The 21808-nt window shown below is 36.4% G+C and overlaps 1 protein-coding gene across 1 annotated transcript in view; it reads left to right on the top strand.

The window, feature by feature from the left end:
- CADM2 (cell adhesion molecule 2) overlaps window positions 1-21808 on the top strand; it is a gene marked incomplete at its 5' end in the record, with an annotated part of 679347 nt that overhangs the window by 485833 nt on the left and 171706 nt on the right. Inside the window, one exon of the mRNA XM_082052398.1 lies at window positions 1658-1803. Coding sequence (XP_081908524.1) covers window positions 1658-1803 — 146 coding nt within the window. The remainder of the gene's footprint in view (window positions 1-1657; window positions 1804-21808) is intronic.

Below are 21808 nucleotides of genomic sequence, written 5' to 3'. Positions count from 1 at the left end.
GAAATCCTTCATTTATTGATTTATTTTAAAGCAAGGCAGTCAAGAGTGTTAGACTACCTAAACACTAAGGGTTTCAGGGGCGTAGATGCTTAGGTACCAGGCCTAAGGCCATCAAAATTATTTTGCATGGGGATATGGACAGTTATTGAAACCTGGCTAGAATTAAATTTTTGGCAATATCAACAGGTCAAATAGAAGTTCAGTTGCTAATCTTTTATTTAGTAATTGCTTACTTTGGTAATCTGAAAACCTGTATTATCATGCCTTCCATATAGAAGGTATGCCTCCATTTAACTTAGCTGGCAATAACTCTCATGAGAGCCACTAAAATAGGATGTTTCTGTGAAGGTTTTGTGCCAGTTGTGTGATTCAGTATTGGTATGATTAGTGGATATTCTATATATAATTTCCTTGATGTACTTCTGACATGTCTATGAGCTCGTACACTCCTGTAGGACTGTAGGGAGATTTTCCAGTTCTGGCACATCCCACTTGTGTGTCATAGCATTATGCTTCTTATGCTAGCAGTTCTACCTTCCCTCGAGTCCTTTTTGTATTAAGAGAACCTGTATAAAAGGAAAGGAAGAAAGAAGCATATGCTTGATTTAGACTATTGGATTGTCTTTCTTTTGCACTGTATTCTTGAATATGTTAATTTATCTCCCAGATAATGATGTATCTTGCTTATTATTGAAGAACTTTTCTTTTCCCACCCATGATAAAAATGACTTCCATGTTTTTACTGTGCTCCCTTGTAGTGATACTTCTTTGTCAGAATGTGCTGTGCTATTTGACAAGGAGCGTTTTATTCTCACAGTACATAAACACTTTAGTCTAACTATGCCATTGAAAATGTGTGTGATTCAAGAACCTGGGTGATACTGCTCCTGTATTGTGTAGAGGTATTTGGAAATCTTCCCAGTGACTTTTTAGCAAGCACTTAATGTGATTCATAATGCTCTGGAATAGAATCACAGATGTGAAAGAGACCTACTACATCATCAATTCCACTTTCATATGAAACCAGATTATATTCCCTCAACAGAGGATGCATCGAGTATTAGATTCACACTACATTTGCTCTCCAACAACTTTATAAACCTGGCAGGAAAACATTGTCCTGAGAGTCCTTTAAAAACCATAAAAAGAAACAGGGAGACAAGGCTGCCATGTCCCTCTATTTTAGAAATGCTACATGGATTTTTATGTTACGCTTTCAGTGATGTTTTCAACAGCCATTTAATTATATTATCCGTACTGAGACATCTCTGTACATATGTAGCACGTGAGCCCTATGCAGAGGCATATCCAGGATGTAAGGGTATGTCTGAGGAGATTAAAATGCAAAGTATTTCTTTGGAACTAAATAGTATAACTTACAGGGTGGGGGGAGGGGGAAGAGAAAGAGGGGGGAAATGCCTGCTTCTTAATTAATCTATCTGTGTCTTGGATACAGATAATATATAGTGAATATATATTTCGATTTATTGTATTACCTTTCTTTGGTCAGAATAGATCACACTGTGTTCAGGCTCTGTCATCTGTGGGAAGCTGCTGCAATAAATTCAGTTCTAAAACTTAAATTCTCTTTTTTTTTTTTTTTTTTTCCTCTCTTACTCTCTTCCCTTCTCCATCCCTCCCCTCCCTCCTCAGGCAGCCAAGGGCAGTTTCCACTTACACAGAACGTCACGGTTGTTGAAGGGGGAACAGCAAATTTGACCTGCAGGGTCGATCAAAATGATAACACCTCCCTCCAGTGGTCAAATCCAGCTCAACAAACACTGTACTTCGATGACAAGAAAGGTAAATCGTTTCCTGAACTTATGGTTCTGTGTAATTTTTTTCTAAAAAAGAAACGTTTAAAAAATTTCCCTTTAACATTTTAATGTGAAAATATTTGCTAGGAATATATGTTTTCATCTATAATTACTATATAATCTTTTTTGAAGGGGCTTCACTGAAGTATATGAAATGTTGCATATAAAATTGTACGTTGTTATTAAAGGAAAGTAATAATATTTGAAATTCTTATGGCAAGATAATTTGGAAAGCGTTATTGCAAAACATCTTGGAAAAGCATTTATGGGTGGTGAGAGGATGAGAGAGGAACAAGTAGTCCATAAACCTTGTGACTGGCTTTTGTTATTGTGTGTGTATACATATAAACATATATATATATGTATATAATTCCACTATTTGCTTCAGGTGTACTGCAGTTTTGTTGTTATTGCAACACACAGTTGCTATGGTAGGTGTTCTTAACAGCTAATAAAAATGGTTCAGTGCCCTGATTTTTCCAATTGCATCATGCACAGATTTTTTTCATTTTAGTTAAAAAAATAAAAGAAAATACAAGAAAATGTCCACCCCTTACAAAAAGAAGGTCTTTAGCACTGCAGGAGGATAGATTTCTAATACATTTGTCTTAAACTGAAATGAAAAAGCATTACATTTTATATAATAGAATGTTAACATGAATATTATATTAATTCTTTTAAAGAAATTGAAGCTAAATTTATGAGGAATAAAATCACTTGTCTTCAAAAATGCAAAAGTTTTGGTGTTGATTTCAGTGATACAGAGGTCCAACAGTATTTTATACTTAATTCTACTGCTTGAATTTATTCTGAAAGGTGCTACATACTCTAGAACATATTTTAACAAGTGCAGTTATTCCTCTGCTTAAAATTAAAGAAGTGCTGTCCAAATGCTTTGCTGAATGATTACGAGACTTTAAAACACCTTTTAGGACTGAAAGTGCTTTATGGATCTATGCACTTCAATAAAAGTAGAGTCTAAAAGCTGTCATTTTATACCTGCAGAATCTGCAATCAAAATATAGCTTTTTTTGCTATTAATATAATAGCTGAATAGAATCTCTTTATGGTGTTGAAGTGGTTCCTTTCTCTTTTATCTAATTTCCTGTAGCGTGTAATCATTTGATTTGCAATTTCTTTGAAATCATAAGTACCTTTTCAATGTAGGATTGAAGATGAGAGGTTTATAAGGTGCAAACTTTTGAGCTGTAGGTCTGGTCCTGTAACCATTACTCGTATGGACCCCTTTATTTTAGCTGTAGTTGATAGTGATTTGGGATGGGTAAATAATGTCTGCAAAACTAAAAGGAGAGAAAACTTATCTGTTGATAGAGCGCATCAGTATTCAGAAAATCTATATCTTATATAAAATAAGTGACATTTTAAAGGATGCTGAGAAGGACGTGGGAGGACTGCAAATAGATTAATTTGAACTTTGTAGCCATTTTGGTGTGAATTGAATTTCCTGTGTACTTTAGCTAAATCTGTACTTTTCCAACGAATAATTGAAGTTTGTATTACTTTTTAATATAATGAATTGAAGCAACAGAATTTAAATGGCATGCAGCATAGTAAGTACTTAGAAGCAATTTATATTCCCCACAGGAAATATGAGGAGCTGAAGTGTGTAAGTTTAAAGGACCATACTCTTTATTGAACTTTTAGCTTGTCCCAAGACTTTGAGGGATGCTTGATGATTCATTTTACAGAAGGGTTGCTATGCATCTATTAGACAGGAAAATGTATTAATGTCATCAAGAAAAACTTTAGGTCCTTCAATCTTTCTTACATTGGAAAAGATTTGCATTCTGTGTGACATTTCCAGACTTGAGTATACTGAGGGGAGCGAGCAGTGCCTAGAAGTCCTACATGGAAAACATTCTGCTGTTTCTGAAAATGAAGTTACAGCTTTCACTGGCAATTTTTCTTTGTGTGTATATGTATGTGTTCTTATAAGCAAGAAAGATATTTTCTTTAGATGCTTTTGATGCTTGCATTTTTGAGCGAAAATGGAGAAAGGTATTTATGGCTCTGATACCCTGGTGGTTTTCTCAGTATATGATGGCAAACACAGCTGTAAAGGCTTTCTCTTGTTTGTTTGTTTGGTTAGTTGGTTGGTTGGTTTGTGTTTTGTTTGTTTGGTTTGGTTTGGTTTGATTTTCTTTTTGTTTTTTTTTTTTCCTTTCCATTTGCACTTCTCTCAGAGAGGCATACAATTTGGCTATAACAGGCAGCTTTCTACTAGATCCAGTCATTGCATTGAATTTATTGAGAGCAGTGTCCTCAGCCGGAGTCTTTTCAAACCACTTTCTTAATGTTAGCCAAAACCAACCTTCAGATCGTACTTATCCTTTCAGCACAATGAAAATGGGTGTTTAGTAGCTCACACCCTGAAAATTCATGAAAACTGTAAATGTTTGACCTTGTGGATTTGGTCTCACTTATGACCTGTCTCCTTCAGCACGCTGTCTCCCTGTTGTCCCTTCTGGTACTTCTTTTTTTTTTTTTTTTCTGGTCCTCTGCCTTGTAGGTTCAAGGACATTGTGTATCAATTTGATTTTTAACTCTACCTATTTCATTCGAAGCACAAAATCTTTACCTGGCAGTAAAAAAAAGGGATAGTCTAGTTGCATAAATGTATACATGATCTCAAATTTTAATAGGCTTAACAGCCTCCCCAAGACACTCCTCAGTTTCCCACCCCCCAGACAGAATTTTAAAGATTTTGTCTTCCTGGGAAATATGAATTCATAGCTTACCCTGAGCAAGCTTGGGTTCTTTGGAAACAGATGCAAATTGCATGCTGCACATGAAATGAGTTTTTTCCTACACAATTTTCAATTAAAATGAATAATTACCATAGAAACCTCCATATCACTTTATGCACACGAATTCCTATAATTATATAGCTGCCTTTGGAAGAAGCACAACGTGCAACAATGTAGAACTGGCAGATATTATTTTAAATTAATATAGGTTATTTTATTTTATCTTCACTAGTGGTACTTCTTAAGGATTTTGAAGGGGCAATTAATACAGACAGACATAAATATGAATGCAGGTGTATAACAAAAAGGGTGTAGCATGGAAGGAGAGATGGTTGATAATAAGAAGAGTGAAAAGAACGTTTATTCAACTTGTTATAGCAGCCATCTTCTCATACTATCTTTTGGTAGGGAATATAGATACACATGGAGCAGGATATTGAGTTATAAAAGGATACGTGTGCAACTGAATTATGGCTGTTGATGTTGAAAGTCTTTAATCTCATCAATATAAAAATGTGCAAACAGACTATGAAAAGGAACAGAAATGGTACCTGGTGTATAGATACCTAACAGTTTTGCTCAATCAGGCAAGTGCAAGTGTAAAACACCTGCTCTTCACCTTAACAGGGAAGTTTGCAGGTCTGTTGACAGTAAAACAAGTGCTGTGTTGACGTTAATCATGATGTTTGCCAAAGACACACCAGATTTTGAGAAGACATGCCTGATGCTAATCACAGACAGGTACATGTCCCTAGTGCTTTCCTCAAGTAGAAGCACTTTCATGTCTTACTAAAAAATTAGAAAGCCTCAGGATTATTCAGCCCTCAGCAGCAGAATCTGTTTCTTCGGATGACCTTTGATTTTTCACATGTAAGAGTACTCAGGATTTCTCTAACTATCATCTTGAAAGCTTTCAAAGATACTGGTGTACTAGGCAAGGGCTACAAGAGGGCAGGGTACTTGCAAAGCTCTTGAGAGTTCCCTGATAGGCACAATGCCTCAGGTGAGCTTATGGAAACATGTTTGGGTATAACACTTGCCCATAAGTTTCTGCATTTTCTCCCTCTCAGGGGTGGCACTATTACATTAGAACTTGTGGGTAAGTTTAGAGACAGGTTGCATCTCTAACAAAAATGTTGGGCCTTTTGGTGTACCGAGCTGTACTATCAACTCAATGAAAACAACTCCAAGCCTTTTTCTTTCTCAATATAAAGAGGGAGACTCTGAAATTCACAGTACGCAAGGAATAGGATTTTAATTACAGTGTCACATATGCCAGTTTCAGAGGAGTCATTAGTGCAGAGAACTTTAATTCTTACTGTAACACTGTCAAAACTAAATAATGTTATAATTGACATACAAAAGTCTGGGCCTTTCAGGCATGAAAATCCTGTATCTCTGATGAACAATCAGAGGTAAATGTGGGTTACAAAAGTCACTTGAGAATGTTTCTGAGTGGGGGAAAATAGTGAACTTCCTTCCTGTAAGACATTTAGTGATTCCAGCAAGCAGTTGAAATTAAAAGATAAGTATATATGTAGACAAACAAGCCTCAGACAGATGGAATATGCTTGTACAAAATGAAAGTCAGAGAAGCAAATAGTGTTTCTTTTTGCCATAGAAAGTAGGAACTACATTATTTAGATAAGTTATGCAGACAGGGAGGCAGACAGGATGTATTGTTGGGAGGACTGAGAGCATTAGCATTTACGTCATGTGAAACTGAGTAGCAATGATGGACTTATGTCTCCACCTTCACACACTCTGTTTCCTGTTACATAATTGAGAGGAGATGGTATCAGACAATAGATGATGACCAAGCTTAAGTCCATCTTAGGGTACACATATAAATTAGAGATTCACTGTTATTTAAATAGACTCTTTCGATGTGATAATACCTTGTCGTAAACCTATGACATAACATGGAAAGAAATGGCAAAAATGCAAGAAAACTATACAGACAAGTATTGAAGCATGACTTTACAGCTGGAAAAGTTGGGGTATACAAGGAATAGTTTTATTTTTTTCCCTGAGCTGAATAGCAATTGCTTGTAAATGCCTTATAAAATTTGAGAGGTTTTTAGCATTTAAAAAAAAAAAAATGTAGGAGGTAGAAATCTGGTTTTCACAGAAAGCTCTCCATGAAGATCTTTTAGAACAGCTCTTCCAAAAACTGCATTTAAGCTTAATCTTTTATGTCAGTCAGATCTGTTGATTTCACAACTATGCTATGTGACTATCAGTAGCTGTCTGGCCAGGTCTTATGCTTCCTTGAGGCCCATGGTATGACATAATAAGGATAGATAACCTGAATTAAGTCTTTCAGGTGCAATTTTGTTTCTTACTTATGGGTTCTTATATTCGATCACTCCCATGTGGTGGGGAGGAAGAAAATATTGGAAGGGCAAAACCAAAAAAAGCTCATGGATCAAGGCTAAGACAGTTCAATAAGTGAAGGAAAAACAACAACAACAACAACAAAGTAAAAAACAAACCAAAACAACAACAAACAAACAAACAAAAACAGGTGATACAAAGGAAATCACTCTCCTCCTCCCACCAGCAGACCAATGCCCAGCCAGTCCCTGAGCAATCCCTGCTTTGGGAGAACAACACCCAAATTTGATGGCTGAGCACACTTTCATATGGTATGGAATATCCCTTTGGTCAGCTGAGGTCAGTTGTCCCGAATGTCTCCCCTCCCAGCCTCTTGCCCACCCCCAGCCCACTTGCTGGGGGTGCGAGTCAGAAACAGAGAAGGCCTTGGCAATGTGCAAAGCACCACTCAGTGATAGCCAATGCATTGGCATGTTATCCACACTGTTTTGGTCATGAATCCAAAACACAGCACAATACGGGCTGCTATGAAGAAAATTAATTCCATCCAACCAGACCCAGTACATCCTACTTCTGAGCCATGGGTAGGAAACGAGCTTAAGTGATTTTGGATAGTAGTTTCTCAGTGCTTGGAGGATAAAAAGAAGGTGTCTTAGAGCTTTTGAGATCAAGAAATGTTTCACTTGATCCTTAAAAAAGAAGGTTTAAAAAACAGGTTGCCACTTCTAAAAGCCAGAATGCTTGTGTTCGTGCATCTTAAAAAAAGATAACACGATAAAAGAGAGCAGGAGTCTGTTAAAATATCTTGACAGTTATTGTCTGTATGAATACGAAAATTACATTTTTAAAATGTATTACAATGCATTAGAATATTATTTCATTGCAATAAATTAGTAAACTACTCCCACTTACAGCATTTATTTTTCATTTCTTAGCAGTATTAAGGGAGTAAATGAGCATGTTGTAGATATGGTTAGAAAGTGTAGGAGTTTGCATTATATTGTGCTGAAGTGTGGGTATGTGCAGAAATTAAGTTTGCCAGCACTCAAGCTAAATGGAGAATGAAGCTGATACATTGGAATATGATGAAGTGGAACAGTAGTTGTGATGACACTGCTAAGATTACTCTGTTATGAAGTTTCGTGCTACTCAGGCTGATGGCTATTTTTGTTTTAAACGCCAAAGAATCTTCTAAGGAGTGAGAAATCTTTGAGGGGTGATAGGAAGGAGGTTAAAAAGAAAAGTGGAAAAAGAAATTTCATATACCTGACCTCTCTGTGCTCGTTGTTTCTGTGGATGAGCAAAACTTCCTGGAGTTTCAGAAGAAAATGGACCTACTACATTTAATTCTGAACCCATTGTTTTCTTTCAGAGAACTCTTAGAGCAAATGATAGCAAGGAACAATTTGAGTGCAGAGAAGGGCAATTGGAAGAATATGCTCACGATGATAGGTGGTAGATCCAGCAGCTGTAGAGCTCAACATTGTACATCACAAGGAACATAAAGGTAGGCAGAAAAAGGCATTTTGTTTTTAATCAGGAACACAGTGAACTTTGTTCCTTAGGGAAAGTGAAGGTTATCTTTTTGAACAAACAATTACAGGCAAGAGTGCTGATTGTTGTATCGCATATCACAACATACTCAGTACAGTAGAGTTATAGGGATAAGAGAATTACCAGACAGACCAGAACATGAATGCTTTGTCATACAAGTGGTCATTAGATCCAAGAAAAAGTAAGTTTGCAAAAAATAGCTGATATTTGCAGGGCTCGTGAAAATTATGCTTCAAAAGGAAAACAACAGCAGTAGAAAAAGTTGAAGTGCAAATATTTAGAAATGACATAGCAAATTTTAAAGAAATAGACAATGCTTTAGAATAAAGGCATATTTTTTCATACTTAAAAGGGAAAAACAATCCTGGAATATTCAGATATTCCTAGGACAGAAAGATGTGATATATTGCACACAAAAATAAGAAAAAAATCCACAAGTATAGTGACGGCTGTGCGTCTGGACGACAAAACTCTGACACAAAACCATGACATTATCTGCATGGCACAATGCAGTGTCATGAAGAGACATCTGAGATGGTATTTAAGCTAGCTAATATGTTGCTGGCACGTCTGTCCACCTTCCTCACAGTTTCTTCAGGCAAATTAGGTCATCTGAAAAGAAGAACTTTTTTAGTGTGGCTTATAAACATGCATGTAGCTTAAGACATTTAAAATCTAAGTTTGCACAACACACTGACTAATGATACTGGAAACAATCACTCAAAAGCTGACTTGGAAACAGAAACTGAAATGGAATGCAATGTAATCACAGCAGCCCTAGACTAACAGCAGGTGGTACAGTCACTGCCATTCCAGCTGCTTTTAGAAGGGTTAATGTAGAGTTTAACTATCAGTCAGCAAATGATGAAGGAATAAAAACACAGCAGGTCAAGGAGAAATATAGTCCAGAAGAGTGATTCAACAACATATTTTTAGAGAATTACGAAACTGGATGGAAAATAACTCCAAAGGATATGACTAAAGGACAGTGACTACTCTGTAGGAAAATAGGAAATGAATAGAAAAAGCCTCTTCTATGAGCATGATACAGAATTCCTAGTCTAGATAAATTAGACCTGAGCAAATGAATTCCAAGCCTGGCGCAGAAACTGGTTTGGTAACACGCTTGTACCCGTGGACTTCAGCCCTCTACCTTCTGAAATAACAGCTACTCTGAGAAGATGGAGGCTTGCCAGGTTGTGTGGGCACTTCCACATTGCTCAGTCAAATATGGCACAGAAGTCCCAAAGCTACCAAGATGGGAAGTCCCCACAATGTTGCATTAGCAGGACTGAAAAGTTTTTTGACCAGGCGAGATAAATTCTCTCTGAGTTTGCGCTAACTGGCATCCAGTGAGTGTGAATGTCTCTGCAGCGTGTTTCCCTTTGCTTCTATTTTCACGCTTAGCAAGGGTGAAGATAGCCTGAGTCTTTTTTTCACTGGTAGAACGGATTTGCTTTTCTTTAATATAAAAATGGAGAAAATGATACTAAAGACTCGCTTTCAGCTGCACTGTATACCACGGAAAGACTTAATGGTAAAAGACTTAACTTCTTAATGTTTAAAGAGTGTAGCAAAGCAGAATACCATTTTTCTTTTGAATGGCCATCCTAAAAATATAAGCCCTTGTTGACTGACACTATGCGATGTAAAGGAATGAAATGGGAAATCCTAGTTTTGTTTAGGATCAAGAGCTACTTGTAAAAAAAAATTATATATATATATATATATATATATATAGTACTGAAAAAAAGTAAAATATGCATACTAAATCTAAATGATTTTTTTATGCCACCTGCACATTAGTCAGACCTTATCATGTGTGCTTAAATCCCACTACATCACCAAAACTACTATACAATATTTAAATTTCCATCGGCAGTGGGAAACAAATTAAGGAGAACTTTTACGAGATCTAACATCAGATGTTAGGAAGCCAATCCAAAACCTGGATGATTAATTTATAGGAGGATTTTAATATATTTGAAGATTTAAATAAAGTCGTTAAATGTACACTTTCCTGTGCCTGGATCTAAACATATTATTATTTTCTCTTTTTGAGGTTAAGTGAAGGATCTACCATTATTAGAAGTGCTCATCACTCCCTTTCTGGTAAAAAAATTGTTTGAGCAGCTTCCCTTCATGATTGTTTCAGCACAGAAAGTGTAACAAATCATCATGTCCTGGATCTTTAAGGATCTGTGTGCAGAAAAGTAATTGCTGATGAGCTGCTGATATGGGGTGAAAATCCTCAATAACTCAGTGAGAGACTGTGTGATGTTCTGCTGTGAGCCAAAGAAAATAACTTTAAATTGAACAGAAACGAGAACTGAATCAACCTGAATGAGATTACTTTCAGAGGTATGTACTCTGGATAAAAGGAGCTTGAGGAAATTAAAAAAAAAAAAAAAAACAAAAAAAACCAAAGGGCAATTGATTAAATGGAGAAAGGAAAAAGCAAACAATCAAACAAACAAAACCACAAATGAATAGTGTGCAGAGAGTTCAAGGCATGTTAACAGCTGTTTAAAAATAATAATAAAATTAAAAAACCACGCCTGTAACAGCTAATCTACAGTAACTGACTGATAATTCTTTTTACATATGCATTGATTTTCTAATATTAATAAGTTTTCAGAATGCTTCTTGAAGAATACAAAATAATTACATGACTGGGAAGAAAAATAACCTTCTGAAATTTGAAGTAAAACTAAGATGTAAGTAAAGTGTATAGACTCTAATAGAAATATTTTTGAAAACAAAAAGACAGATGCAAACAAGTTTGGTTTTGGTTTTGGTTTTGGTTTTTATGTGGCAGCTGTAGTAAGACTGGGGCTGCATCCCAAATGCCTTCCGGTTCAGTGAGATATGGATGAGCTGTTGGACCAAACATTGTCTTTTCCTTGCTTGAACCTCAGCTTTTGAAGCAAAGACTCATTGATCAGTCCGATCAAACATTTAAAATGTAGCCTTTCACAAACTATTACTATTTTATTTCGATCTGTAGCTTTATTGTCTGGTAGCAGCCTGAGAATAGTACCATGCAACTACACTGACAACTCAATGTATGTTAAGTGAGAGTAAAATCAACTTAAATAGAATTTCCCGTTATCTAAAATAATGTTTGGAGGTAAAAAATAATGCCATCTTACTAGGTCAGTCTTCCCATTCATAGTATCTAGTCATGGTTCAGTTTACACCAGTGAACAAAAGTGTGGTTTATAAAATGTACATCACAGTGTACAATCTTAGCATATTTGTATTTATTTTACTTCATACAGGGCACAATTTCCATTCTGACATTCTTCAGATCTTTTAGTCAATTTTGCAGCCTAAATATGAAGTGCGTTTCATCTGTATTTTTCCCATCTTGAATGAAACTATAATGTGTCTTAGTGCAAATCCCATCATTTCCCTTTTAATACCATGGTTGTGCTGTTTACTAACATAGGGAAAAAAAAAAAAAAAAAGAAAAAGCGCCTGTCTGAATTGAACCATGTTGAATTAATATGCCAAACTTGATCATACTTGCATTAATCTATATGTGATATGGGCAAGTATTACGTAGAACTAGTGCTTAGAATACTTGTAAATAATGCAAATAAGTGCAGACAAGACTTAAAATCTGTCTTATTCAAAGGAAGAAATAATTCCAATGACTTGCAAGGCAATTCATACCATGTGATTGCGAAGATAGGATAGTAAAATCCTTTTTACCTTAATTACAGATAGAACCAGTCATATTAGCCACTCAAACACTAAAAAATGAACAATTGCACTGTTTGTACTGAAACCGAATAGGTTGGTTTTTGCTTGCTGTTTGAGCAATTGAGTGTCTGAGGAGTAGAGACTTGCCTCTGTTCAGTTGAACCATGGGGAATTTCTTCAAGATTTATAGTGGTATTGGATCATTGCTTAATCAGAGGCCAGAAAGATGTTCTCAGTATGTATTCCTTTCTTTAATGAAAGAGGTGATTAACCCATGCCAAATGCTATCTTTAAAGATTTCTTTCTCCAGTTACCTAGCAAAATTTTATTTCATCCCTATTTTGGTACTCTACAGATGCACAGTATGCTATGGTAATGTACTTGATAAAAGACATTTCTGATAATTTTAAATTTTTTAAGAATAAATCTTTACCATAGTCACATCTTGTGAGAAAAACAGAAGAAGCAGGAAGACAGTGTAAGGACTAAAGGCTGAGCTCTTGGCAGGTCTAGTAGCAACACTTTAAATGCTCCTGACTCCAGTTGTCTCTCCTGCCCCACTGGCAGATGTTAGTTAAAGGCATTGCGAGAGCAACAGCAGAAGGGAATTTGCTCTTTGCCTGTATAGGAAAAATTGTAGCTGGTTTACTTGTGATTCTGTTCCTTTATTCTGACTCTGTTAAGGGAGTGGTAATTGCTAGTACTGGGAATAGAGTTCAAGGCGGTTTCTTATACCACCACTGCTAATTCCATCAAAGCTCCTGTGCCAAACTCTTAGACTGCTACAGAATAACTCTCCTCTGCAATCCTCTGGTCTGCCTGAGAAACAATCCTGACAGTTCTGATCTACTGGAAAAGTAGAAATGTCAACTTAAAAAGTCAGACTTGTATCTGCATTAGTCAGAGCTTTCTTAGCAACTGACTCACACATATGGAATTGTCTCCCTGTGCAGATTAGCCAGGATTGTGAATGGGTATTTTTTCAGACCCGTTGAAGGCTTCAGTTTCCCCTAACATTAAAAAAAAAAAAAAAGGCCTATAATTTTCTTTCTTGCAATGCATGGTGCTTTGATGCTGCCTGGTCAACTTTTATGCATTTCATATCACTGTCTTCCTGCAGATGAACTTCTGTTATCGTGAGGCTGGGGGTGAGCCATGGAAGGGAGGCCTTATTCCTTCTTTCTTTGTCACAGGGTCCAATTTCATACTGAAATCCTCCTTGCACTTACCCAGAAGGATCATCTTAGAGCAGAGGCAAGAAGAAGCCTTGAAATTGTGCAGCCTGCCGTTCCTCTGAGTCAAGAGGCTGAGCACAGTCTGTGGTGTTCTCCTTGGCATATCTATGTCAGCCTCTATTCACTAGTTCTTAGTAAAGCATTTGGGAAACTTTCAGCTCTTTGTATTTGCCAAGGATCCTCCCTTTGTGTTTTGCAGGTATATTTGTTGTTCACCAGTTGTAGTACAAATTATGTTACAGAAAAAATATCAAGGCTTTATGTGAATGATACATGCCTAATCTTTCACCCAGGGGAGGAAAACTATCAGAATTAATATCTGTAGGCGGCCGTGAAAAGGAAACATCTTTCACAGTGAAGAACAAAAAGTGTTTGGAAAAATGTACCAGACTATCATACCCTCACCTTCTGTAACAGGCAGCCTTAGTCAGCAAGACATCTTGCCTTTGTTTGTCTTTCAAGCATAGCTGTGTGTTCATGATCTGCAAGCTTCTTTACTGAAGCTGTTGAGCATTAATAAGGAAATCTCAATTTCTTTATTAAAGGTATCCTACTTCAGAACGTAACTGGACTGAGATCTGAACTTACTATTTTGAAGGAAATAGCACCATTTTATATTCTTCTTTTCAAAATGCATCAAGTATCAAACTTGAATTTTTAATATTTTGTAAGTTGCCTGGCATAAACAAAAAAACCTTTTTAAAAATTTCCTTTTAAATAAAACATCTATTTTGGTTCAGCTTTTTATATATGAAATGGAAACTTCTTCCAAAGTGAAAATAATCTGTTTCCATCATATCATTAAAATTATGTTTTCTTTTAAAATACAAGGTTGAAAATGAGGAATTACTACATCAATTAATTAGCTTACTTTTCAATGCATAATATGCTTTTGTAAATGTTGGTTTTTTTCTAGTTTTGTTTAGAATACAGCAGCCTGTCTGCACAGATTACCAATGAAGCACCGTTCATTTTTCAGCTCTCTTCACTGGCTTTGAATTAAAACCGGAATTTAATATAGGTCTTAGTTTTATCCCCTCACTTCACACACTCATGACAGGTGTGGTGCATTGAAGCAGTGGAAAGGTCCGCTTCAAGAATCAGGTTCATAAGTTTAAGAGTTGGCCTAAAGTTCTGGATCTCTGTGCCTTGGGAAAAAGGAGTGAGGCATGAACCATGGCACCACAGAGCAAAATGGCACCAGAACAACCCCTTTCCTAGAACAGCTCTTCTTTGTGAGTGTTACTTTACTGTCAGAGCAACATCCAGTTCTGGCAGAAGGGAGACAAAGCCGCTGTGTTTGAGGGCTAGGAGCTCAGTTCCCTACTCCAGCACAGATCCTGGGAGGGCCTGGACACACCTGTGCATCCCCATCTGTAGATAGTGAAGGGACAGCATTGCAAGGTGATATGTTGCTAAATAGCATTACTTTGCATTGTGCAAAGATCTGGCGGTACTGTAGCTGGATCATTTCAGATTTGTTTTGTGTCATTTTCTAGTGGGATTTGTTCCTGTTACAAACAGAAGCAGAAAGGATGGCTGCTGCCTCTTGACTGGGGCATCTTAAGGCTTTTCTGATTATTTTTAAAAAGAAAGCAGCACCAATATGGACAAAGAAAGCTGCAGTTAAGAACTCCTTTAACTATTTCTTTCCTTGCTAATTAAAAATTAGGAACTTTGTCACATCTGTGCTCTAAAATAGGAGGTAAGAAAGTTTTGTTTTGATGCCCTGCTCTTTTACTGAACTCTTTTTCTCCTAACCTCTGAGGAAATTAAAACTATGATATAAAATGTGTTGTGGATTTGTGTAAAATAGCTCACTTTTGTAATGTAGACTTTCAAAATCCAGACTGGTTTGAGTATTGAAGTTATCATGTACTTTCAGGTGTTTATAGATTGAAGTTTGCTAGGCAGAAAGACATATTTTATGCAGTGTTGCAAACTGGATCCATGCTTCATTACTCACATTATCCTCTATCTGTCTGTATTCTAGTTAAGGTGATGTAAAAAGAGTTCATTCTAAGCATATTTCTTTCTGTTCTGTCTCTGCTACTTGAGCTGGAGTTCATCACCAGAAGATGATGCAGTGCCACATCAACACACAATGCCAAGGCTCCCAATGACAGTCATAAATGCTTTCCTATCATGTTATGTTCAAACCACTTCTTTTGAGAGGCTATAGAGGAATTCAGAAAAGCTAATGCAACTCAGGTCAGCTCGTGCTATTTCCCAGATTTTTAAGCCTGGATGAGCTTGGACTCATCCTCCAGATCGATGTGTCCTAAACTGTATATCATTTCTTTTTCAAAAATGAGAGGATTTACTGTCCAAAATATGTCAGCCTTGCTGCTGAAGAATTTAAAAGGTGCAGTTCATCTGTGCTTAACAAAATGCGCTGGCAATGATGTTGTCAATTTGTAATGAAGTAAGTTAAGGGGCCCGTGTATAATCTATCAGTGTATTGCAGCTTCCCGAGAGGATGGTTTTCACAGTGGTCAGTAATAAACCCATTTTGCTGAAAAAAATTGCACTCCTTTTAATAAGGATTATCTCTTTCGGATTATGACAATCTTCCCCTTTCTCCTAAGACAGTCAAATATGTTGCATCTATGTTTATGTTCTCAAACACTGGAGAGTGTAGCAAAGGAAAAGAGCAAATGGCAGTGATATGAAAATTTTATGTGCTTGATAACAATTTTGAAGAAAGATATTCAGCCAGTCATATTTTATAGCAACTTCCTATTTCTTCTTCTATCTTTTAACTACCAACAACAAACAGATGTTTTTTTATGTCATACTGATCAAGGCACAATAGATCAGAATCATCTTTCAAGATGTGTTAGAGGCGATAAGGCTTAATTTCTTATTTTGAACTGTGGAAATTACTCTCCTTGTCTGAGAACAGTCTGTCACCCAAACACCCCCCAATTACCACCATTTGCCTTATGATAAAAAAGGCCTTGCATCTCACTATATGGGCATGACATGGAGGAGACCTGTTAGTAAAGATTTAATATGCCTGGAATAGAGGGTAATAAGAATTGAATTAGTGTAATTTATGTGGTGCTGGTAACAATATGATCTGAGAATCTTCAAAGATTTTCCCTTCTGCAGTGGTTCTAAATGAGCAGGTATTTTCAAGTCAAGTTCCTGCAATGTGTGTATGTCAGTGTGTTCTTTTCAAACTTGTTCTGGAATTTTGTGAGTGTGTATGTTTGATCTGAAACGTTGGAAGAAAAATCATTTTTAGCTAGTGTTCCTAGTGAACAATTGCACCGTCAGTTAACTTGAATTCTTTTCTTCCAAATGGCCCCTTATTAATACTTGAATCTGTTGTCCACTTCTGACCTATTTGAAAGAATGTATGGGTATCAAATATATATATATATATATATATATATATATATAAATGCATGACTATTAGGAGTAGAAGAAAAGTGATCTAAATTCATTCTGCTAATGCAAGAAAGTCAGGTAGAATTTTATTCTTCTCCACTCAAAGAGGCAGAGCCCTAGCAGGCAGGTGAGATAGAAGAATGAGGCAGTTAGTCAACTCATGGAGAGCTCCAGACCGGGAGGGTAAGTCTCATTTCTTTCTTACTCAGCAGAGAAAGATGGAGAAGGAAGTTGAGAAACTTTGTAGAAGGAACAAATTAATTACCATTGTATAAATGGGAGGGGTATAACTTCTTGGGACTTCAGGTTTCAGTAGCTCTTTGCTGAACAACAACATAAAAAAATCATTAATAGCTAGCACTTTAAAAGTTTTCTGGGTGTTCAAGAAATAAAATTATAACAGATTGAACTGCAGGCTCAGTCCTAAGGATAAATGCATACCAACAGTTGCCTAGTAGGAAGATTTTGTCCGTAACAGGCCAAATCATGACCTGGCGTAGTAGATATAACTCTTTCCAGGCTGGTAACATTAAGTTGATTGGGTAAGGAGGTGATTTGGCCCCGCAATTCTAGGTGTAATGAAGTTCCACACCACTCTGCAGAAGTCTATAATACACAAACATGAAAATGCTGTCTTTACTGGAGCTTGACTGGAATTTTATTGATCTGCTGTTGAAGTAAACACAAGCAAGTGCTTACTGCAAGCCAGTGTTTATTCCCAAGGCAAAAAGGAGTTTAAAGTCTTGACTCACTATAAAGAAGAAAAAATGAAGAAGAAAACTTTCATTCAGAAATTGCAAGCAATTTCTGACAGACTAGGACAAAATGATCCATTAAATATCCATGTTAATGATGTAAACTGTCTCTTCAAGTAAATTGGGTATTTTGACCATGTAAGGCTGAGCATTTTTATTAAAAAAAAAAAAAAAAAAGTAGGACTGAAAGATTGTGTGAGTACTGAGGATCTCTCCCACTGGTAAGAATTCCTTGGGGGTAAGAATGCAGCAAAGAAGAAAATCAACACCATTAAACAGACTAACTTACTATTTTATGCTTAAAACCAATGCCAGATTTATAAAAAAGTGGAGTACTGTGACATGGAAATCTTCTTTAGGCATGTCAGTAATACCATATTGCAGCTTTTTAGAACTGAATGATGGGCTTCAGCAATACTATACATCAGAGAAAGGTAGTTGTTGGTGTTTGTTTGTTGTGGGTTTTGTTTGTATGTTTGCTTGCTTGGGTTTTTCATTATTAGAGCAGAAAGTGGAACTTAAAAGAGTTGAAATGAATTATGAAAAAGTTTACTTCTGACCTGAGCAGGTTGTCTTTGTGAGATTTAAATAACAAAACAAATCTGATAGTTTGTTTGGGGTCTGTGCTACCTTTGACTATGGTCTACAAGATAGACTTTTATTTGTTCAGTGCATGAAGGGAAGCCTTCTGATAATGATTTAGTAGGACAATGGTAATGTTGGAGATTGACTGGGAAGAATTCCCTGAATTGATTTTAAACCATGATTCCAGAATAAAGGTACTGGAAGCTAAGTATTTAGGATGAGATTCAGTTAACTGGGACCCTGACTATGACCATTCCTACAGGAGTTACAAGATGGATTTTTAGTTAAACAGTAAGCTTTTGACATACTTTAGAATCTTTTGGCAAAACGTACTTATATGTTAGTTTTCATTATACTCCTTGTGAACATCTGTTTTTGTCTGAATTATTTTTATAAATCTGAGACAATGATATAAAAGATGTACAACTGCATAGGGGGAATACAAGCGCCTTAAGCTCACTGCAGATTTCACTGTTTATTGCCAAGACTTTCTAAAAGAAAATAAATTCTGGTAGTCGGCCATACTTTAAATGGTTCTTGACATCAAGAATTGAGTTTTGCATCCTAATCCTAAAACAAATGGACTTCTCAATGCTAATGACTTGCCCAAGGCACTGAGACAATGAGTTTCAAAGCTAGGATGAAAACACCAGGAGTCTTTGCCTTGTAAGTACCCTGTTAGGCAAGGTATTCTAAATGTCAAATATTAGTTTATAAGAGTAACTGATATAACAATAATAGTGCATGGGGTTTGATTGATGAGTCATATTTGTTTATATGCAAGACCTAGGAATTACTTGTAAAGTTTCTGCATTAAGAGCATTTTTTTTCACAGGCAGTTTAACACAGCATGTCAGTCCTTTTGTCTTTTGAGGTAATGACTTGAATCTTCTTCTGTAAGTGTCACCCAGAGAATAATTACCTTTGCATTACTATTCAAAAACAGAGTTTGGTTGACTTCTTTTAACTTGACAGCCATGTTTCTTGGGTTCAATAAATGTTATCAGGCATTCTTTGGCTGCTCCTAGTACATCAACTTTAATTAGTTTTTGATTGCTGTTAATTTCACAGCCCTTTCTCCTTAATAAATTGCATCAAAAATGCTTTGGCTTTTTGTTGCATCAAGTTTAATTAGTTTTGTGTTTTGCTTACTCTATTTTGCTTTCTCTTTTTAAAGATACTCCCCCACAGTTTCTTCCTCTGAATATACCTCTGAGTCACTGATTCTGACACTGATGATTAAAAGGAAGTATAGAACCTCTGATCATTGAACCTGTCTCTCTCCAGAACTGTGAGAGTGCTCCTGTCTCACCAGGGTACATGAGTGAATGTAGTACATGATAGAGAGGTCACCAATGGGCTTTGCATAATGGTGCAATTTACAGTGTGGTTAAGGAACAGAATTCTTCATTTCTGATCTAAATAAAGACATGCTTCAAACATTAAATGCAACAGTTCTTCTAAGCAACTCAGAACAAAAGCAGTCATCAAAATGAAAGTCTGTTTCCTTGGTAGGGCAATGTGCAAGTGAACGGCTTAGCTACCTTATGAGAGTGAGAGGTCTGCATTATTATTCTTTAAGTATAATCAGGTGCTTTTGGAAGGCCATGGTTTGTGGGGAGAGTGATAGGACACTTCATGAGAAACACCAGTTCCCATCCTTATGATCTAGAACTAAGTAGCTTAAGTTTAAATGCCCAGACTTGGAATTAGACCCTTGGCATTCTCTAGTTTTCCTGACTCACTACTTTATAGGTAAAGTTTGGTTCTTTCCAAAACCCATTTAACTCATCAAACGGTGGAAAGATGTCTTCTTAATCTCACCTCTGGCATCATCTGGAAGTCTCTGTACTCCTTGTTACTCTTTTGACTTTTGCATGGTTTCACTGAAGATTTCTCTAGGACTCAAGATTTTGAGTAACGAGTGTCAGAGAAAGGTCCTCGGATAACATCAAGAGGTAAGATTTCAATACGCTGCTTCTCTGTGTAGAAGCTGGGGATTTCAAAGAGACAAAGGAAGTAGGAGCTGTATCTGGGAAAAGAACCAAGAAATGAAGAAGGAACATAGATGGCTTCAAAGGAGCTCAGAAGAACATCTAAAAGAACACAACAGGACAGGAAAGAAGATTGTCTGAATTTATTTTTTAGTACTTTAGGTTTCAGTAGCAGAATGACTTCTCAGTAAGATGCCTTGGGGGTAGAAAATGGCTCGGGGGAATCTGGTAATTACAGAAAAATAATTTTATGTTTAAGGCACTGGATTAGGATTCTTCAAATGTGGTATTAATTTATCTTTCAGTTAAAGTCTTCTTATGTAACATTTGGTAAATTAGATGGATTGTCATTTTCAAAAATACCTGGGTACTGAGAGAGAAGAACCACCTAAGCAAGTTAAATGTTTAAGAAAGAAATGTGCAAGACCATAATATAGCATTTAGTGAATTCTAACGTCTAGAATTGGATAGGGGCACACCTTTTACCTTTTTTACTGAAAAGCTCACAAGTTGGGTAGATTTCTACTTCTGTTCAAGTCCTGAGCTACCTCAACTAGAGCATGTAAGCCCTACCAGTACCCAAAGCTGGCTTTAAGTTTTCTGAGTAACTGTTTTTTCCCTCTCTCATAAAAGAACAAGATCTTTGCAAGAGGTATTAATGTCTTGCCTGTTTGGGATTTTTTTGTTTGTTTTAATGGAAGCAATGGTAGTGTTTAGTCATATTTCTGTAACATTTTCTGTGTTCAGACATGAATTCAATATTAAAAAAAGTCCTGCCTTGATGACTTTGTATTCAATGCCATCTTAAGTCTAAAAGACTCCAAATGTACTTCTTTAATTTCTTGGATAAGATCCTTGACCATCAGGTAAAAGTTTGTGAGGGTTTTGAGCACTTCTTTAAGGAGAAGTATATTGTCTGTTTTCAGTAAAAACTGCTCTTACATTTGTCCCTCATAAAATTGTTTTCCAAAGAGAATGAATGTTCAAGGTTTTCCATAAGCTCTTATGTATTTTCAGCATGGGAGTGGGGATTGAATAGATGTTTAGGAGCCCTTACCTCTCTGGATGTCTAAGGAGACAGTCCTCAGGTGTGGTTTATGCCGGCAAATGAGTACTTTTGGGAAAATGTCCATCATGTTTCTCAGCTCCTGTATGCTGCCTGTGACTTGGAAGATTTAAGTTTTCCCTTCTCCTGTCCCTTCTTTGCCTTTCATACTTACAACACCTTTGAGGGCAGGGTCTCTTCCTCTTTGTTGATGTACAGTGACTCAAAATTAAAGATGTGGTTTTAGGTATTTTATAACACCCATGCCAAGTAGTAGGTGTTATTTTTCTAGAAGCAGGCTTTGACGATGCTTTGCTTTATTCAAGTGGAAACTGGTTAGTATATTGGATAATCTGTTGCAAATTTAATGATACTGTTTTGCTTCCCTATCAAGGCTTTTTTAGACTTTCTATAGTAAGAGTCAGAAAAGATACATTCTTTATTCCACATACCAGACTTTACAGGTAACCTTTTATCTTGTTAATCTATGAGTTTCCATCATTGTCTTTCCCTTAGCAACACCACATACAAAAATATTTCCAGTGTTTCAGATTGCTGACTAATTCTGAACAATACCTGCATTTTATTCTTAGATCCAATATTTAAAGTGTAGA

The sequence above is a fragment of the Streptopelia decaocto genome, assembly GCF_964273445.1.
Source record: "Streptopelia decaocto genome assembly, chromosome: 1".
In the NCBI taxonomy this organism is placed as follows: Eukaryota; Metazoa; Chordata; class Aves; order Columbiformes; family Columbidae; genus Streptopelia; species Streptopelia decaocto.
Note: the sequence above shows the minus strand (reverse complement) of the source record. Positions and strands in the feature narration are given on the sequence as shown.